At 53.7% G+C, this 21,077-nt stretch overlaps 1 protein-coding gene across 1 annotated transcript; it reads left to right on the top strand.

Annotated features, from left to right (window-relative positions):
• Positions 1 to 13,087: 13,087 nt before the first annotated feature.
• Positions 13,088 to 20,177, top strand: PRSS27 (serine protease 27). Its single transcript, XM_019987281.2, has 6 exons — positions 13,088 to 13,230; positions 16,592 to 16,618; positions 17,097 to 17,259; positions 18,311 to 18,582; positions 19,151 to 19,320; positions 19,747 to 20,177. The coding sequence occupies exons 1-6, from the start codon at positions 13,182 to 13,184 to the stop codon at positions 19,999 to 20,001; spliced, it is 936 nt and encodes a 311-aa protein (XP_019842840.1). The 5' UTR covers positions 13,088 to 13,181; the 3' UTR covers positions 20,002 to 20,177.
• Positions 20,178 to 21,077: the final 900 nt, after the last annotated feature.

Below are 21,077 nucleotides of genomic sequence, written 5' to 3'. Positions count from 1 at the left end.
GGCCGTTTGAAGGACTCCAGCCCGGCTTGCCTCTGGCCTGAGCTGCCGATCAGATTGTGTCTGGCGCACCCCGTGGCCGTTTGGGGGACTCCAGCCCTGCTTTCTGCTTCCCACGGAGCCGCATGCCTCCTCCCGCCTTTGTTTCCCCGCCCGGTGGAGGAAGTAAAATGTACACGCTAACCCTTGGACAGCACGGAGATCAAAGGAGTCCATCCTAAAGGAAATCAACCCTGACTATTCATTTGAAGGACTGATGCTGAAGCTGAAGCTCCAGTACTTTGGCCACCTGACGCGAACAGCTGACTCATTGGAAAAGACCCTGATATTGAGAAAAATTGAGGGCAGGAGGAGAAGGGGGCCACAGAGGATGAGATGATTGGATGACATCATTGACTCAATGGGCATGAATTTGAGCAAACTCTGGGAGGTAGTGAAGGACACGGAAGCATGGCATGCTGCAGTCCACGGGGTCACAAAGAGTCGGATGTGACTGAGCGACTGAACAACAATAAAATAAAAAATGGGAGGAGAGAATATGTTGAGTTTTGCAAGTTGGGTGTGCAATACAGTCTTATCTTTTAAAACTCATTGTTAAAAATTACATTATAGGGATTTCCCCGCTGTGGACCAGTTTAGTGGTTGAGGATCCACCTTCCAAGGCAGGGGAAGGGGTTGCAGTTTCCATCACTGGTCAGGGAACTTAGATCCCACACGCCAGGTGGCACCTAAGCCTGGTCACTGCAACTACTGAGCCGGGGCACCCTAGAGCCTGTGCCCCACTACAAGAGAAGCCCTCACACAGCAACAAAGACCCAGCACATTAAAAAAAATTGCATTATATAAACCTACATTTAAATTATATTGACAAAGGTAGCAAATAATCAAAAATAATCACTTCTATTTATTTTACTATTATCTGTGTTCTCGAGGTTTTTGTATCTATTATATTCATGTGGTGGAAATACCAATGTGCTTCTGTAGGTTTACTTCTGACTCCGCCTTCAGTGACCGCCTTGGTAGTCAACATTTGCCATAAAGGGAGTATTTACACCACAGAAATGGGCAAACTCTAGAAATCAGTCCCCACTGTGCCCCCCTCCCCCGGACTTCCTATGAGGGTCAAACATTCACCAACACACCACTTTGGTCAGACAAGGGTGGAGTGGACAGAGAACAAGCCCCACATCTTGTGGTGTGTGTGTGTGTGTGTGTGTGTGTGTGTGGTAGGGCGGGCAGCATAGGAGCATAATTGCTTTCCTCTTTGCTAAGGCCCAGCACAGGTCCTGACCATGGTGCTCAATGAGTGAGGAAGGGAGGGAGAGAGAAAATTACCTGCTAAACTGGGCTCTGTCCATTTTCTTAAGATCAGCTTCTCCAACCTCGACTGTGCCTCTCAGCTGACCTTTTTCCAGGTGACCTAACAGTGCTCACTGCGTGGTGTGCGAGGCCTTGAACGCCAACAATTCAAGTAGTTTCCCTGCTGAAGTTCATCCAGGGAAGGATTTTGAGTTGGGGGTGATAGAATTCACATTTTACTTGGGGATGAGAATTGGGCCTGTGTGAAGGACAGGTTGAAGATAGAAAGGAATAGAATCCAGGAAACCAGCCTGTTCATTCAAGACTCGGTTCAGCACTCAGGCCCTGTGTAGGGGCAAGGCTGTGGAAAACAGCATGAATCACAATCCATGGCCCGGGGAGTTCAAACGGGCAAATACTACGAGTGTGATAAGTGTGTTGAAAAGAGCAGGTCCAGGTGCCAACGGGTGACTCAGGCTTCCTGCACTTGATCTTAGCCAAAAGGCCAAGAAGCAATTGACTCATTCTTTCTGGAAGAGGCAAGGAAGCTATGACCCAGCCTGGACAAGTGGGGCTTGCAGCTGTCAAAAGAAGAGGGGTGGGTCCCAGGCTGAGAGAACCGCTCAGGCAAAGGCCTGGGTCTGTAGAGGGCCTTGGAGATGTGACTGGAAGAGGAGCGCTGAGAGGAGGGACATGGGTCTGGAAACATGGTGTTCCCACGGCCAAGGCTGAGCAACAGCCGTCAGCATGGGGGCACAAAGCCGGTCCTGACTGAGTGGCTGGGGGGTGTTCCCCGTATTCTCCGGTCCCGATCCATGTCTGCAGCAACACGCAGTTCCAGCCACATCTCCTACCTCCTTCTGTGATCCAGCCAGAAGGAATACTGACTCAGAGTGTGGCTGAAGGTTCCTGACTCCATACCTGGCCCAGGCTGCGTGTCAGAAGCTCTTTCAAACACACTTGTTTTCTGTCTCTGTCTGTCTGTCTCTCACATACACACACACACACACTCCATTTTGGAAACTTGATGCAATTTTATCATTTAGGTGGGTGTCTGGATTCAAAGTCAGTCCCTGAAGATGTTTTTTAAAAACAATTTAGGGGCTTCCTTGGTGGTCCAGTGGCTAAGACTCTGCGCTCCCAAGACGGGGCCTGGGTTCCATCCCTGGTCAGGGAACTAGACCCCACACGCCACAACTAGGAGTTTGCATGCTGCATCTAAAGGTCCCAAGTGCCACAACGGATAAAACACAGCCAAATAAACGAATAAATATCAACAGGAAGAATAAATAAAGAAATGGGCAAAGGGCCTGGCTCACTAGTTTTCCAAAGAAGACACATGATTTCCAACAGGTATATGAAAAGATACTTGACGTCCCTAATCACTAAGAAAATTCAAATCAAAATCACAATAAAAAAGAAAAACACACACTGAGATATCACCTCACACCTGTTAGAATGGCTAATACATACGGCTTATGGAATCTTAGCTCCCTGACCAGGGACCAAACCCAAGCCTCTGGCAGTGAAAGCACAAAGTCCCTGAGGATGGCTAACGTTAATACTAAAAAGACAAGAGCTAACAGGTGCTGGGTAGGGTATGGAGAAAAGTGAACGCTTGTTCATTGTTGGTGGGAATATAAATTGATATAGACATGACAGAAAACAGTATGGAGGCTTATCATAAAATTAAAAATACTATTACCTTATGTTTCAGCAATTCAACTTCTGGGTAGATCTCCAAAGGAAATAAAATCAGTATTTCAAAGGTATTTGCATTCCTGTGTTAATTGCAACAGTATTCACAATAGCCAAGGTATGGAAACAACCCAAGTGACCCTCAGTGGATGAACGGATAAAGAAAATGTGGTGTAAATATACAGGGGAATATTGCTCTAAGCCATAAAAAGATGGAAATCTTGGATTTCCCTAGAGGCCCAGTGGTTAAGACTCTGTGCTCCCAATGCATAGGTTCAATCCACAGTATGGGAATTAAGATCCCACAAGATAATCACGATGGTGTGATCACTGACCTAGAGCCAGACATCCTGGAATGTGAAGTCCAGTGGGCCTTAGAAAGCATCACTATGAACAAAGCTAGTGGAGGTGATGGAATTCCAGTTGAGCTATTTCAAATCCTGAAAGATGATGCTGTGAAAGTGCTGCACTCAATATGCCAGCAAATTTGGAAAACTCAGCAGTGGCCACAGGACTGGAAAAGGTCAGTTTTTATTCCAATCTCAAAGAAAGGCAATGCCAAAGAATGCTCGAATTATCGCACAATTGCACTCATCTCACACGCTAGTAAAGTAACGCTCAAAATTCTCCAAGCCAGGCTTCAGCAATATGTGAACCCTGAACTTCCAGTTGTTCAAGCTGGTTTTAGAAAAGGCCGAGGAATCAGAGATCAAATTGCCAACATCTGCTGGATCATAGAAAAAAGCAAGAGAGTTCCAGAAAAACATCTATTTCTGCTTTCTTGACTATGCCAAAGCCTTTGACTGTGTGGATCACAATAAACTGTGGAAAATTCTGAAAGAGATGGGAATACCAGACCACCTGACCTGCCTCTTGAGAAATCTGTATGCTGGTCAGGAAGCAAAAGTTAGAACTGGACATGGAACAACAGACTGGTTCCAAATAGGAAAAGGAGTACGTCAAGGCTGTGTATTGTCACCCTGCTTATTTGACTTATATGCAGAGTACATCATGAGAAATGCTGGACTGGAAGAAGCAACAAGCTGGAATCAAGATTGCCGGGAGAAATATCAATAACCTCAGATATGCAGATGACACCACCCTTATGGCAGAAAGTGAAGAGGAAAAAAGCCTCTTGATGAAAGTGAAAGTGGAGAGTGAAAAAGTTGGCTTAAAGCTCAACATTCAGAAAACGAAGATCATGGCATATGGTCCCATCACTTCATGGGAAATAGATAGGGAAACAGTGGAAATAGTGTCAGACTTTATTTTTTTTTGGCTCCAAAATCACTGCAGATGGTGATTGCAGCCATGAAATTAAAAGATGCTTACTCCTTGGAAGGAAAGTTATGACCAACCTAGATAGCATATTCAAAAGCAGAGACATTATTTTGCCAACAAAGGTCCGTCTAGTCAAGGCTATGGTTTTTCCAGTGGTCATGTATGGATGTGAGAGTTGGACTATGAAGAAGGCTGAGCGCTGAAGAATTGATGCTTTTGAACTGTGGTGTTGGAGAAGACTCTTGAGAGTCCCTTGGACTGCAAGGAGATCCAACCAGTCCATTCTGAAGGAGATCAGCCCTGGGATTTCTTTGGAGGGAATGATGCTGAAGCTGAAACTCCAGTATTTTGGCCACCTCATGCGAAGAGCTGACTCACTGGAAAAGACTCTGATGCTGGGAGGGATTGAGGGCAGGAGGAGAAGGGGACGCCAGAGGATGAGATGGCTGGATGGCATCACTGACTCGATGGACTTGAGTCTGAGTGAACTCCGGGAGTTTGTGATGGACAGGGAGGCCTGGCGTGCTGCAATTCATGGGGTCGCAAGGAGTCAGACACGACTGAGCTACTGAACTGACTAACTGACTGTTCTTACCACAGGCGACACAGTGGTAAAGAATCTGCCTATGACGCCGGAAATGTGGGTTTGATCTCTGGGTCAGGAAGATCCCCTGGAGAAGGAAATGGTAATCCACTCCAGTGTTCTTGCCTGGAAAATTCCATAGACAGAGGAGCCTGTCGGGCTACAGTCTATGGGGTCGCAAAGAGTTGGACAGGACAGAGTGACTGAGCATGCACGCACATTCTTACCACACCCCACACCCCCTACACACACACACACACAATGGTAACAGGTGATGGATGTGTTAATTAGCTTGAATGTGGTAACCATTTCACAATGTACACATATATCAAATCATCACATTGTACACATTAAATATGTACAGATTTTATTTGTTAATTATACTTCCATAAAGTGGGGTGAGTCAATAAATAAATACCGTCAAAGAGAAAGAAAGGAGAAACAAACCAGATGGTCTGGCAAAGATTAATGTTTTGCATACTTTGAGAGGTCAATTAATTAGCAGAGCAAAAGTCTACCCATTCTGTCCTGAGTAGGTTTCTTTGAGGTATCAGAGAAGACAATTTCAGTTATTTCTTGAATGTGGGGAACCTTGAGAGGTGTGTGGTAGAGCGCAGGTGGTGAGACACACCTGCATGACACCTGCCTTTGTCCTTCATTAGTGCCTGCCCGGCTCATCCAGGTGTGCACCATTGCCCTCATGAGAATGTCTCCACATTCGTATGTGCTCAGTCGCCCAGTCATCATCCAACTCTTTTGTGACCTCATGGATGGTAGCCCTCCAAGCTCCTCTGTCCATGGAAATTTTCAGGCAAGAATACTGGAGTAGATGGCCATTTCCTGCTCCAGGGAATCTTCCCAACCCGGGGATCAAACCCGTGTCTCCTGCATCTCTTGCCTTGACAGGCAGATTCTTTACCACTGAGCCACCTAGAAAGCCCAAATTTCTCCACAACCCCTTCAAAGCAGGCTCCTACAGCACCACGCTTGACAGAGGCTATTTTGAAGTGGAGTGATTAGTTGGTGCCAGTTCAGAAGAACAGTTTTGTGGCAATATTTGAGCCCCTGATTATCAAACACTGGGGAAGTGCGGGAGCCAGCACAGGAGATCCCACACATGACAAAGTCATGCGGAGGAGACCTGATAGGCAAGGCAGATCAGAACTTGGGGGACTCCCTGGACCTGCTCGAGCATCTACCCCGAAACCAAAGTCTATCTGTCTACTGTTGACTATATTACGCTTTTCACCAACTCCTCTGACATTAACAGGGGGCTATCCCTGACCACCTTTCTCTGAAGAAAATCAACTTAGGGCTCTAGTTAATAAGTCTCCTGGGCTTGAAAGGAGTATTTAAATTCTAACCCCTCTGTTAGCATTTTAGCTTGCTTGGCAGGTTTATCCATACTCTTGCAACTAACGCACATGATTGTTTACAACTTCCCAAACAAGAAAGGCACGGGGAGCCAAAACATTCTAAAAGTCCTAACGGGCATAGAGCCCTTTGAGGGGTGAACAATTATTAGATAATACTGGTGAAGGGCTTCATTGTTGAGCCAATGTTTGCTGCCAAGTTTCCTTATCCCTTACCCACTGTGTGCCTGGGAGTGCATTAGTTAATATAGTTAAAATGTAGAAAAACAAGCAGCAGCCTTGACAACAGCAACATAAGCCCTTTGAGGTAATACCTTCTTTCTTAGTTGTAACCCACTGCACCTTTACTCCATAAAAATGTAACTTTATTTAGTACTTTCGGAGGGTGACCCTGATTGAAAAAATAAAGAAAAAACCCTTTAAAGGAAAAACAAGTTTTCTGATTGACCAACCTTTATCAGAAAATGGTCATAAAATGTTAACAGGCCTCTGAGCCAGAAGATAATGACAAGACCCTTGTAAGTGAAAAGGTATGCAGAAAATGTCCTGGTTTTGATAAAGGTAAAACTGATGCAATATTGAGCTGACTCTGTATGACTCTGCATCTTTCATTTCTAGAAATGTGTAACTCAGGGTATAAAAGCCCCTTTTGAAAATAAAGCAGCGGATCCCACTTCACCAGAGCTCTGGTCTCTGTGTCTTTCTTTCTCTCTCTTTTTTCAGGCTGATTCCCTGGAGCACAGAGGCTCTCTGAGTTCACTTTTTTGCCCAGGCTTCTAAGACCCAATCCAGAAGGCGCTCTGTGTCTTCACCCAATCAAGAAGGCACTCTGCGTCTTCACCCCATCGAGAGGGCACCTGAGGCCTCCATGAACAGAGCAAGTCCCGTGTCAGGGCCTTTATTGGCTTTCTGTGTAAACCAAGGAATATCAGCCTCTTTCTCTCTTCTTTATTCTTTCTCCTTTATTTTCTTATCGTTCGACCCTGGACCATCAGGTTCCAGTCCATTATAGGACCCGTGTCATCTCTCTCACCGATGCTGTCCATCCTGAGGGTACCCTTGGATCCTGCAGGGGCTGGACCCTGGAAGGGAAGGGCAGAATGATCTGAAAACTATCACAAGTATTGTGAGAACATATCTTGCATTCAGTTTTTTAGTCAACCCAGGCCTCTTTTGGGGGGTAAATGCCAAGAATCAGACTGGTCAACCATCAATCATCAAGTGGCTTCTAAAAATGGATGGACTGTTTTAGCTGGGTAAGAGTCAGGAATAAATTACAGAGACCCTCATTTGTTTAATTAATTAATGAATGGCTGTGTTGGGTCTTGTTGCTTCGCACAGACATTCTCCAGCTACAGCAAGCAGGGGCTCCTCGTCGCTGCAGTACTTGGGCTTCTAGTTTCAGTGTTTCCCCTTGTTGCAGAGCACAGGCTCTAGGTGAGAGGACTTCAGCAGTTGTGACATGCAGACTCAGTGGTTGTGGTGCACGGGCTTAGTTGCTCTGCAGCATGCGGAAACTTCCTGGACCAGGGATCAAACCCATGTCCCCTGCCTTGGCAGGTGAATTCTTATTCACTGCCACCAGGGAAGTCCCCTTATTTGTTTATTAATTTGTTTATTTCTGGCTGCACCTCTTTGCTTGTGGTATCTTAGTTCCCAGACCAGGGATCAAACTTGCATCCTCTGCATTGGAAGGCAGACTCTTAACCACTAGACCACCAGGGAAGTCACTTTAAAGACTTCCATTGTCTTCTGGCCTCCATTATTTATGCCGAGAAGTCAGCAAATTCTGCAAACTTGAACTGAAAGGGACAGTTCTTTAGATCCCCAACTTTCTACAGACAAGAAGCAGGTTGGCAGAGAAAACTATTCAGTTATCGACATGAACCGTGTCTTATGGGAAAGCACAGATGATTCAGAGGCCAAAGCCAACAGCCCAGAGGGCAGAGCTAAGAGTCATGAAGACCGTCTCTCCAGGACTCTGGACAATATGCACTCCCGCTCCTGAGCAGGAGGGGGCAGAACGTTGCTTAGCGAGATTTCAGAAATGCTGTGGACCAGTCCTTGCTCTGAGTGGGTTATGTCTGGTGGTCATCCTGTCCCTTCCTCACCCCTGCATGTTGAGTGGGCAGGGTGACCTCTTTAGTTCACAGTTCTTCAGATGAAGAGGAATTATGCCCAAGAAGCCTCGACTGCATGTCAATCTAGTTTAGTTGACAAGACCCTGGACCTCAAGGCTGGCTGATGCCATAATGGGATGGGACTTTAGGGAGCATGGCCAAGTCTTATAGTGTACTATATTTGTTTCCTTTCTTAATTTTTTCCCCTAAAGTTAATAATCGCCTTTGTTGTTGATTTCCTTTGTACCTACCCACACTTTATTAATCTCCACCAGAGCAAACTCATTAAGGAACATATATCATTTCTCCCCCCCCTTCTCCTTTTTAATCCCACCTTGATACACCCATTGTCCTTTTTCTGGGATCTTGCTCTCTGGGTAGCACTGTCGTCCTGGGATGTCCCTTTACCATCTTGGGATTCCATTTGTCTTTCTCCTGGTTGGGGTTCCCTGTCCTATGTCTCACGTCTTCCTCTTTCTTGGCTTACATGCTCTAGATGTTTCATCCGACTGAAAAGATAGCGCAATGGCAGAGGGCACGATGATGACACTGTGACAATGTCAGCATTCCTGTCTCTTTTGTCACAGTATTCATGAATGAAGACCGCCCTCTCTGCTTGGGGCACAGCTGCTGTTCTGGAATCTCCCTTCACCAGCATCCCACAGACTCCCTTCTCCCTCTTCTGAGTTTGATCTCTGTTTTCTACAGCCCACTTTTCCTGCTTTTTTGGTTTAACTCTTCTTTAGTCAGAGAACATCTTCCCCACCACCCCCCACCCCGCCCGTGGCTTCCCAAGAATTGTGCCTGGGGGATAAAATTTTCTGAGACTTTCCATGTTTCAAAATGTCTTTATTTCACTCTCACACTGGAGTCAGTGTGGTGGTTATTGCTTCTTGCTGACCTGTTTCCTTCCCTTCTCCTTTCTGCTAACACACTCTGTGCCATGGCCACATAGTAGCCATATCACCAGCCTGGGCAACTTGTGAGACAGTTACTGTCCTTTCCTGGGATTGTTCACGTTGGATGGGACCGAGGAGGGCTCCAGCCTTCTTCACTGGCATCCCTTGAGGAAGAGACTGCAGTGTACCTGGCTCCAGGAGTCATCTTGGAGACTGGAGAACCAAGTCACCACCTGGGCGCTAGAAGGAAGGCCATCTGTCCACCGGGTCCTGAAGCTTGTTTCTTTGCTGGAGCATCACAGGAAGGTCCCACGAACTGGCCCACGAACCCGAAGCAGAGGTCCCATGAACACCTGTTGTGCTTCATGAGTGTCAGTTGGCTTTCCTTTGGAAAGAAAGTTGGCTTTCCTTTGGAAAGAAATCCAACTGACTACAGAATCCCTCCTAGATGGACACTGCTGAACATTCTGCAGACTTTTCTTTAGGAGGTTGCTGCTGTTGTTTTAAATTTTAAATTTTCAGTTATTATACTTCCTAAAAATCTTTATACTCATTCTTTTAAAATGTCCTCTTATATCATGAGCATTTTCTACATTTACCCATTCTCCATGAAAGTGTAATTTTTAAAAGTTATATTGAAAGGCTGTTTTAGTTACCAATGTCCAAACAAGGTTTTGTTTTGTTTTTGCAATTCTAAGTGAGCTGACCACTGACATCTTCATGCTTTTTCTGTATTTAAGATTTTCTTCTTGGAATAGACTTTCAGTGATGAATTCACTGACTCAAAGGGAATAACTATTTTAAAAAGTTGAAGCAAACACTAACCAACTGATTTACAAATGGGCTGGGCCAGTTACGTGCCCACCAGCTGGCACATTGCCCCATAGCCTCGACTAACAGCATTCCACCAAGGTTGAGATAACTCCACACATCTCCTTGCTGTGGCTTTGATTTGCATTTCTTTAATTACTGAGGCTGAATATTTCTCAGTAAGTCTATTAGCCAAATTGGTTTCCTCTTCCAAGACTTGTCTGTGTCCTTCATTCATTTCATCTTTAGGGGTCCAGGGTTTGCCTGATCAATTTCTTAAGTGCTCTGGACAATAATGTTGTCAGCATTTGGCCACATTTCCTGCAAATATTTTTCCTATTGTTTGCTTTTTAATTTTTTTAAATTTTAAAAACTGTTTTTTTTTTTTTTAGGCTGCACCTGTGAGTTCACTGTTCCCCAGACAGGAATCAAACACTTACCCTCTACACTGGGAACATGGAATCTTAACCACTAGACCACCAGGGAAGTCCCTGCTTTTTTATTTTGAAGCCAGTTTTGCTTGTATTTTTTTAGTTTATGGCCACGTCTCTATTATGTTTTCTGCTGTGACTTCTTTTTTTCTTTGCCACACAGCATGTGGGATATTAGTTCCCAATAAAAGTGTTAGTCTCTCAGTCATGTCTGACTCTTTGCGACCCCAAGGACTGTCAGTCTCCTCTGTCCATGGAATTCTCCAGGCAAGAATACTGGAGTGGGTAGCCATTATCAAACCCATGCCCCCTGCATTGCAAGCTCTGAGTCTTAACCACTGGACCCTCGGGGAAGTCCCTACCGTGACTTCTAACGTTAGAAAACATGCTCCCTGACGGAGTTGGTAGATAGCCACTTTTTTTTTGAGGAGGAATTGATAAAACATAATAAAGTCTCTGAATCCTTCTGGATTCCAGTTCTCCTCCTTTGTTTGGTGGAGGGAATGAGAAAGCGGCCTGGCTTCCTGCTCACCCTGCAGCCCCCCAGCTCTCTGCCTGGTTGGGGTGGGGGGTCACTGGCCCCAGGCCCACAGGTGTCTAGGGGGACACGAGCTGCTTCTCTAGGCGCTGGAGTCACTGGGAGCCCAACTTTCCCTGTGTCTCCGCTGTCTGATCACTCCTGACTTTTGTTGCTTGCTTGATTTCAAGGCACAGCCTTCTTAGAATTAGCTTTAAAAAAAAAAAAAAGAAGAAGAAGAAGGATGCCCTAGAGGTAGTGTTGGCCCAGAAGAATCTGAGAGGCCTCTGAGATCCAGGGAATCGACCGTCAGGTGCTGGAGAAATGTCGCTGTCCTGACCTCCTGAAACTTCCCCGTTTGCGATTAGACATTTTCAGCTTCATTCTGTCTTGCCGGGCCCTCCACACGGTTCACCTGGATGTTCCCCGGCACGGGACAGGGCTGGGCCCCCAGCGCGTGCACAGGACACCTGTGCAACGAGCCCCAGTAAGTCTGGGCCCGGCTTCCATACTCCGCCCCTCCCCAGGGAGCCCAGTTCCCGCACAGGCCCCGGGACACAGCGCCGAGGGGGCCGCGGAGGAGGCGGGGAGAGAGGGAGCGTGCGTGACAGGCCCGAACTACTGGAGAAGAGAAGGGAGGGGAGGGGAGCAGGAGTGGGGCAGGGGCAGGACTGGGAGGAAGGGGGCAGCGAGGAGCGGAGGGAGCCCCCCCAGGCCTGGCTCTGCCCGGCCGCCCGGACATCGGAGGGCAGGACTGCGCGGACCGGCGCTCCAGGGCCGGGGGGCGGGGGATGGAGAGGGGGTGGCCGGCCTCGGCCCCAGCGCCTCCCGGGGCGCGCCGCACCCCGGGGGTGCTCCCCATCCCAGGCCTGGGGTCGGGGGTCTGCCGGACCTGGTCCCCGGCCTCCGCCCCAAGCCGAGCCCAGACCTGAGCCTCTGACGTCAGCCCCGTGCCCCAGATAACTTCCTCCCAGAGCCGCTTCCGCGGCGGCCGCACGTCCCCGACCCGGCCTGCCACGCCCAGGGCAGGGACACGGTACGGTCACCCGGCCCGGCCTTCCCAGAACCAGCTTCCGCCCCGCCCACCTGGCCCTCGGTTCCGGGAAGCCCCCCCACTGCCCCCACCTCCGGGTGGGTTAGGAGGGTGCCGCCCGCAGGCGGTCGTGGCCTCCTTGGGAGTCCTGGAACTGCCGGGACCCAGTCCCTGGACGGAGGGTCGGTAAGGGCGCTGATGTCGGTTGGGGACCCCCACTGCGGACTCCTTCCCTGCTCCACTTTGTTCCATAAGCACAGGGGACCTGGACTTTTTTGTGCTCATCCCCCCTAAAAGTGTAAAACCCAGTTCTGGACTCTGTTTCATTCACTGATGCAGGGTATAGTGTGTGTGTGTGTGTGTGTGTGTGTGTGTGTGTCTGTGTGTCTGTGTGTGTTGTGTGTGTGTGTGCGCGTACTCCTGGGCTCAGTCATGCCCGACTCTTTGTGACCCCATGGACTGTGTGTGTATGTGTGTGTGTGCGCGTGTGTGCACATGCTCGTGAGTTCAGTCATGCCCAACTCTTTGTGACCCTATGGACCCTAGCCCGCCAGGCTCCTCTGTCCATGGAATTTTCCAGGCAAAAACACGGCAGCAGGTTGCCATTTCCTTCTCCAGGGATCTTCCTTCAGGAATCAAATCGGCAGCTCTGTGTCTCCTGCTTTGGAAGACAGGTTCTTTACCACTAGCGTCACCTGCGAAGTAGATGTTCAATATGAATGAATGAACAAATGAAATGAATGAATGAATGAAACAGGGAGGGTCTCATGGGCGGACTGCAGTCAGTTTATGTGGGGCCTGTGGTCACTTGGGGTGTGTGGTCAGCCATGGTAGGGGGTAGAACTCCAGGCCACAAGCCGCCTAAATGGGGCCTATGCACCCTGGCCTCAAATCCTTGGGTGAGGGGTCTGGCCCCTTGGGGTTCAGGGCCAGGTCATGGAGGAACCAGAGTTCTGGGGTGCCTCCTTCCTGTCGAGAGAAACTGGGCTGGCCGGGCTGACAAGTCCAGCGGCATAGCCGAGCTGACACTCATCTGCAGCATATAACCCACTTCATGGAGCCCCGAACGTCGTGCTCGAGCACTCGGAACTCCTGCCACCTCTGTCCCCTGCCCAGCGGGCACTCCACCAGGCCAAGACCATGAGGCAGGTGCTAGCCGCGGTCCTGCTCCTGCTGCTGCTGCGGTCCGGTGAGTCCTACAGATTGCAGGAGAGTCCTACAGGTCCTACAGGTCTGTCCTGCCAGCAGCTGTAGCCAGTCCCCACTCCCTGGCTAGGCTTGGGGCTGCAGCACTGGCCTCCTCTTCTTCTCGCAGGAGGAAGGTTCCAGACATCCCACCTGGGGGAGTGAAGTGGGGAAGGCAGCGTGGGTGCAGGCCTGCGAGGGCCCTGAGGCAGTGACCCGGGCAGGATCCACCCCCACCCGCACCCCCACCCCCGCTCCCACTGCCTTGGGCAAGCAGGGCCAAGCTCTGGGCTTGGCACTCCGCTTCCTCTCGTCTTGGTCTCTCCCGTCTCCAAGGCACAAGCACAGGGCTGCCTGGGTGCAGGATCTGAACTCAAGACTGCTGGCCTCCAGCCTAGGGCCAGTGTCCGCAAGGCCAGGAAGTGTGGCCGAGCGTGGCCTGAGCCAGGGAGCCACGGAAGGCTGGGGGCGCTTAGCAGGGCATGGGGGAGGGGTGCAGGCAGGAGGAGACGGGGGCGGGGGGCGGCTCCTGCACCCGGGCCTCTCTCCCAGGCCCCAGTGAGGGTGAGCAGGTGTCAGCCAGGGGCCTCACCTGCCAGGCCCCTCCCAGCTGGGCAGGCTGTTCTCTGCTGGAGAAACTCTCATGCATTCCTGGGCCCGCCTGGCCTGCCCAGCCACCTCCTCACTTCCGTGTCCTCAAGTCACCTCTCAGGGCCCGGCCGTCAGCCTGGGCTGCAGCCCTGCCGGGGCTCCAGGCTTCCCACAGGGGAGGAGGCACCTCGGTGGGGAGGCCCCAGACTCCTTGGGTTCCGCAGGGCCCCCCAGGCCTCGCTGCCCTGCCTTCCTCCCCTGGCACCAGGATAACAGCGTTCTTTGAGGGAGCTCATCTCTGCCAGGGTGTGTAACCCTGTGATTACTCCTGGTGGGTAGAGTAATCGAGGTCATTGCCAAAGTGCAAACAGCGGCCTGCACTTGGCTCTCCAATAGCTGACACCAGAGGCCTGAACTCCTTCAGCACCATCTTGGCCTCTCATCTCTGGCTGTTCCCCCTAAAGCCTTGGGCCTCTCCTGCCTCCACAACCAGATACAGGAGCAGAAGGGCCCTGGATCCAGAGGAGGGGGCTGACACCCCGCTGGCTTACCCAGCCCCAACAGGACGCCCACCCTGCCCAGCCTGGGTCTCCACATCGCTCTTCCCCAGGAAGTCCTGCTCCCACTGTCCCACTTATATATTCCCTGGGCTCAGGCTCCCAGGATGTGGGCCCTGCTTCCACAGAGATCCTGAGCTCATGGGTGAGATGAGATGAGATGACAATTCCACCCCCAGGGCAAGGTGGGCAGAGCTCTGTGGGGCCAAGTGGGAAGACAGAAAGCTCAGGAAAGGGAGCCAGGCTGCCCAGACAGTACAATCAAGGAGGGCTGCCTGGAGGAGGGGGAAGAATTTCAGTTAGGGTTAGCACTCTGGATTAGGATCTGGATTAGCACTCTCTAGAATCTGGATTTAGACCCAGGAGGAAAGCGGTGCTGTGAACAAACATTCAGAGGCAGGAAAAGTGAAGTCAAAGTCTCTTAGTCGGGTCTGATTCTTTGTGACCCCGGGACTGTAGACCACCAGGCTCCTCTGTCCGTGGAATTCTCCAGGAAAGAATACTGGAGTGGATAGCCATTCCCTTCTCCAGGGGATCTTCCCAACCCAGTGATCGAACCTGGTTCTCCTTCATCACAGATGGATTCTTTACCATCTGAGCCACCAGGGAAGCTTCAGAGGCCGGGGGCTCAGTCCAAACAAGAAGCCGAGGTGCATCAGGCTGGGATGCAGAAGCCTGAAGAGCCTCAATGGAAGGGTCTGCTAGGCAGGGTGTGAGTGCCCTTGATCCCAGGCGTGGACAGTGGATCCACACACAGGAGCGGGGATGGCTGTGGGGAGAACCTGGGCAAGGCTCTGGGAAAGCCCCACAGGGAGGGAAAAAGCCAGCCGGGGCGTTTCAGCTTCGTGCAAGAAGCAAGAGCGCAGGGTCTGGGGTTGTCAATCTGACTAAATCAGATTATACTAAGACGAGGGGCTGGAGGGAATGTCCGCCTGGGGCACGTGTGCATTTTTAAAGGGCCCCTTGTTGACACAATCAGTGTCTGGGCAGATGTCTTGCTGGCCTGGGCTGACTGCCCTCACCCCCACGCATCTGTTGGCGCCTCTACCTGGAAGAGTGGCTGGTCCTGCCTGTGCCTGCCCACTCCTCTTGGCCCATGCTCAGCACCCTCTGCAACTGCTTCATCATCCACCCCCCAGCACTGGAGAGTGTGCCCCTCAGCTGGAAGAATAGGGTCCTGTCAAAACCCCCAAGGTCACAGAGGGGTGTGGCTCAGTCCAGCCATTTCCTGCCCGGCCCCAGGGCCCCTCAGCCGCCTGGGACTGGTTACTGGGGCTGGGGTGTCGGGGGAGTGTGAAGTGGGAAGAGGCTGTCCTGACCCCCCAAGCTCTGATCAGATCCACCCCAGTGACCAGATCCATAAGCAGGGCTCTCTTTATGGGGTGGGTTACCTGGAGCTGCGCTGGCACTGGTTGAGACTGTTGGCCTGGCTGGGGTCTCCGAGCTGGAGTGGAGGGGCCTGTCAAGGCCAAGAGGCGGGCCCTGTGCCTTGTCCAGAAACTGGGGGACAGTGGTCCCGGGGAGAGGGGTCCACTTCCAAAGAGTGCCCCCCGCCCTTCGCCCCACTGTCCCTCACACGGGCAGGGGTGCTGGGCCCGGCAGGGCTCTTGGAGCCGCCTGTGAGCTTGGCGGAACACCTGAGGGGCTGGCACCTGGGAATCTGGGATCTTGGGAGGACTGATGCATGACCATCGTCTGGCCTCTCTACTCCCCTGAGATGAGTGAGACTCGAGTGGCTGGGCGGGCAGGCAGACGTGGAGCCTTGCTCACTTGTCTGGCCCCTTATCCCAGCCAGCCCCAGGCTGGAGGAGGGGGTTGGGGGGAGGCCCCACAGCCCCTTGGCTGAAGGCCACATCCTCCGCAGAGCTTCCAGATGAGGATGAGTGTGGGGTGTGGAGGGAAAGCCCTGGTGGGGTCCAGAAGAAGCCCTCTTGCCCCAAATGGGAGGGTCAAGCCCTGACGGGGTCCCCTCCCTGGCCTTTCTGATTGGTCCTGGCCCACAGCCTGGCCTGTGCACACCATGGGGGCACATGGGGGACCTGTGGCTGAAGGCTGCCAGCCTCTCCTGCCAGGTGCCCGGTGGACGGTCCTGCGGAGTCCACAGGAGGCTGGGTGTGCAGCAGAGGATGGGCTATGCTGACCAGTCGTTGGGGAGGGGAGGAGCAGACTGCAGCTTGGGCAAAGTTGGCTGATCACCCTCTTTTTTCTCATTTTCAGGGACTCGGGGAGGCGAGGCACTGAACGGTAAGCATTCAAGGCCTTCGGGTAGGGGGACAGGAGTGGGCTTGGTTGAGATCTCCGAGACTGGCCAGGACCCCCTCCCTGGTGAGACCCATAATGAATGGGCCCAGCACGGGAATCCCACAGTGGGGAAAACTGGGGAGCCTAGACAGGAGTTGCGGGGTGGAAGGGGAAGGTCCGGGAGCCCATTTGTCAGGCCGGGGGTGTGGGGTAAGACCTTAACCGTGTTATCTCACCCCCACCACCCAGAGGGTCAGGTGTCACAGGTGAGGGGCAAGGGGCCCACAACCCACTGTCGGAGGCTGACTGATGCCCAGGCCTCCGACTTAGGCCTAAGGTCCTGGAGTGGGTCAGGGACAGGAAAGCCAGGGAGTGAACAGGATAAGAAAGCTTGAGTGTGGGTTTGGGGGTGGGAATCACACCTGAGGGGATGGGCCTCCAGGGAGCGCCCCCCACCCCCGCCTCGGCTCTGTTCCCCCAGCCTGCGGCCGCCCGCGGATGCTGAACCGGATGGTGGGCGGGCAGAATGCCTTGGAGGGCGAGTGGCCCTGGCAGGTCAGCATTCAGCGAAACGGAAGCCACTTCTGCGGGGGCAGCCTCATCACGGACCGGTGGGTCCTCACCGCCGCGCACTGCTTCTCCAAGTGAGTCGACTGCGCCCCGCACTCCGCTCCGGGGCCACAGATCGTGCGACGGAACCGCCCCCTCCCCGCGCGCCGTCCGCAAACGCCGGGCTTCAGCACCGCGGACAGCGCCGGCCCGCGGACAACGGCGGTGCGGGGCGCCCAGGCCGGGCCCCCACGGCCCGAGAGAGGCTGCGTCTGCGCCATCTGAGCCTTCCCTGCCAGGGCTCCCTTTGGGTCCAGCCTCGGGGCCAGCTTCCAGCAGCAGCCCCTGCTTCCGGGCTCTTGCTGCCCCCAGCCCAGCTGGGAGGGGTCCATTTCCCCCGGGGGGCTCACAGTGAGGTGCTTTCCCAGACAGGCCGCCCCTGCTGCTGGCCGCAGGGTCCTCCTGTTGCCTGCCTCTCTTCCTTGTCTCCTCCCACACCACAAATCCAGACACTCCCTTCCTGATTGGGGCTCTGGGCACAGGTGGACGAAGCAGAATGGCCATTCCTCCTCCTCACTCTGAGGTCACCTACACTGGCCCTAACCAAAGGACCAAGCTACCCAAACCCTGCTTCCACACCATGACCTGCCTGGTCCTAAGCCTTCAGGGCTGCCTAGGCATCTCAGCTCTCTCCATGCCACAGCTCTTGCAATTCTAAAACCTCACATCTCAAGTTCAGAAATCCAGGCTCAGAGTGAGCAGGTCACTTGCCTCAGGCTGGGCCCCGGTGGGTGATCATCTCCTTCGACCCCCACAGACAGCCTTTCAGGTGGGGACTGTTACTGTCCCCATTTTACAGACAAGGAAACGGAGTCACAGAGAACTTGCTGGGTGACTTGCGCGAGGTGGCTGGGCTGGCCAGGGTGGAGCTGGGAATTTAAAGCTGCTTGGGGTTTACACCCTTTCCCACCTCATCTCTTAGTACACCCCCCTGGAGAGTGTGCTCCGGAAGACACAGTGTAGACTGAGCTGTCAGCATCCTGGGGAGCGGGGAGGAAGTCCGACTCCTCCCTACTTCTCATCTCCACTTAACTTCCGCTGACGCCTCCCAGGCCGCCTCACACCGGGTCTCTACTCTCCCACCAGCACCTCTGAAACATCCCTGTACCAGGTCCTGCTGGGGGTGCTGCAGCTGGCGAGGCCAGGGCCACACGCCGTGTATGCCCGGGTGAAGCGGGTCGAGAGCAACCCCCAGTACCAAGGCATGGCCTCTAGCGCCGATGTGGCCCTGGTGGAGTTGGAGGCACCTGTGACCTTCACCAACTACATCCTCCCCGTGTGTGTGCCTGACCCCTCAGTCGTCTTTGAGTCGGGCATGAAGTGCTGGGTCACCGGCTGGGGCACCCCCAGTGAACAAGGTACTAAGGGCAGGGCAGGGAGAGAACAGGTGGCGGGCCTAGAGAAGGCAGCCTGGGGGCCGCCCTGAACCAACCATCTTCTGTTCAAACTGCCGCACGTGTGTTAGTCGCTCAGTCATGTCTGGCTCTGTGACCCCATGGACTGTAGCCTGCCAGGCTCCTCTGTCCACGGGGTTCTCCAGGCAAGAATACTGGAGTGGGTAGCCATTCCCTTCTCCAGGGGATCTTCCCAACCCAGGGATCGAACCCTGGTCTCCCGCACTGCAGATAGATTCTTTACCGTCTGAGCCACCAGGAAGGCCCACAAGATCTCTACTCAAATGGGTGGAGTAGGTATGGGAAAGGGCAGCAGACACAGGAGCAGGGGCCACAGGGAACAGAAAGAGCCCAGCCTGGTGGTGGGGGGTGGGAAGAAGGAACTCTGTCCTACAAAGCCTCCAGCCAGAAGAGAAGATCTAAAAACACAAGAGAAAAGCAGGTGGGATAGAGCTGCGGTTCTTGAGAACCAGGGCCTGGGGCCCTTGGTGAGAATGTCCCCTGAGCCGCACCTGGTATCTCCCCTCCGCAGACAGCCTGCCCAAACCCCGGACCCTGCAGAAGCTTGCCGTGCCCATCATCAGCACGCCCAAGTGCAACCTGCTCTACAGCAAGGATGCAGAGTCCGGCTTCCAGCCCAGAACCATCAAGGACGACATGCTGTGTGCGGGCTTCGCTGAGGGCAAGAGGGACGCCTGCAAGGTGGGCCCTGGGGCGGGGTGGGCCGAGGCTGAGCCCTAGTGCCTGGGCCCCAGGCGGAAACCAGCCCACCTGGGACAAGGGACAAGGCCCAGGAGGTGGACCTGCAGGGCCCAGACCAGAGCTATGCATTCGACCAGCTGGGAAAGCAGGTTCCTGGGTTCTACCTGGGGGAGTCAGCCAGTGGGTCTGTGGCGGGACTCAGGAAGCTGCATCTTTAAGACACTTCTCTGAGGTGATTCAGGGTGGGTAGTGTGGCAATGCTAGAGAAATGGGCACTCCAGGCTGGAAAGGAAGGGCTGCAGGGGCTGGGGTGTCCTGGGCAGAGACGAGCGAAGGGAGACAGGCGCGGGCACTCAGCCGTGCAGCTGCGGAGCCCGGCTCTCCGGCCCGCGTGAGCTGACACAGGTACCTCTGCTTCGGCCGCAGGGAGATTCCGGGGGCCCCCTGGTGTGCCTCGTGGGCCAGGTGTGGCTGCAGGCAGGGGTCATCAGCTGGGGCGAGGGCTGCGCCCGGCGGAACCGCCCAGGTGTCTACATCCGGCTCACCTCCCACCACGACTGGATCCACCGGATCATCCCAGAGCTGCAGTTCCAGCGGGCAGGGCCAGGCAGTGCCCAGAAGCGGGACCCCCGGACCCGGCAGCCCCTTGGTCGGAACTCCGCACGCTACCCGGCCGCCTAAGCCGTCCTGGTCCTCGCAGCCCTGCTCGCCTTGCTCTGAGCCTTGCTCGGGCTGGTGGGCAGCGGCCGCCCAGGTCCAAGGTGTACATTTGTAAATAGCCCTCCAGTTCCCCCTCCTCTCAAGTTCCCGCTTATTTTTATTTATGTTCACTCTCCAATAAAGACCCAACCTCAGGGCTGGCTGCCTGGGTGTGGCCCCTCGGGGCAGGGCGTCTGGTGCTAGGGAGGGGTGTGGGGGCGAGGCTCCACACTGAAAGCTGGATGTCACCCAGCCCCACACAGGCGGCCTCCCCGCTTCCCCCCCGCCTGTGTCCTTGCCAACCTGGTTGTCACCATGTGTCACCAACGGGTACCCAGGGGTGGCACTGGGGGTGACCGACACTGGCAGGGGGGCCCAGCAGAGCTTTGGAGGAGGGGGGCTCTGCAGGGCATCGGGGAGCAACCCCCACTGCCTGTTGGACTCGCCCAACAACTTCCCTTGGTGACGCACTAAGGCTAAGACAGGGGGCTGCTCCTGGCGCCCCAGGGCCCCTTGAACCCCAGTTTCTTTTCCTCCACGCCCTCCCTCCCTCCGTGTCAACCTGAATCTGAAGTTTTGGGGGGTGGGGGGCTGGAGTTGGGGTCCACACCAGCTGGGAGATGTTGGACAAGCCACTGGCCCCTCTGAGCCCGTTTGTCTCCTGTGACCCTGGGCAGCACCTCCACCAGCCTCCCGGGTCACGGCGTGGTCGGTAAACTCGCCTGAGCGTACGTCAGGCAAGACCCCACACCCACCTGGAAGCGCCCGGGGACCCTGCAGACCCAACAGCCCAGCAGGCTTAACCGCCCCCAGACCCAAGGATGCAGGGGTGGGCAGGGCCCTCCTGGAGTCCACACACTGCTGGCCAGGCTCGGATGGTGTCACACAGAAGAGGGAGGCCCAGGCCACGGAGGGGGGGGCATGGAGGTCGGTGGGCCAGGCCCCCAGGAGACAGGCCTCAACAGCTCCCTTGGCTGGGACCCCCTTCTCCCCCTTGCTCCATGTTTAGGGTTCAGATCGTTTGCCGGAGTGGTTCATGGTTTCTGCGAGGATCCCTG

The sequence above is a fragment of the Bos indicus genome, chromosome 25 (genome assembly GCF_029378745.1).
Source record: "Bos indicus isolate NIAB-ARS_2022 breed Sahiwal x Tharparkar chromosome 25, NIAB-ARS_B.indTharparkar_mat_pri_1.0, whole genome shotgun sequence".
In the NCBI taxonomy this organism is placed as follows: Eukaryota; Metazoa; Chordata; class Mammalia; order Artiodactyla; family Bovidae; genus Bos; species Bos indicus.
The sequence above is the reverse complement of the archived record's forward strand: the minus strand, read 5'-3'. Positions and strand labels throughout refer to the sequence as shown.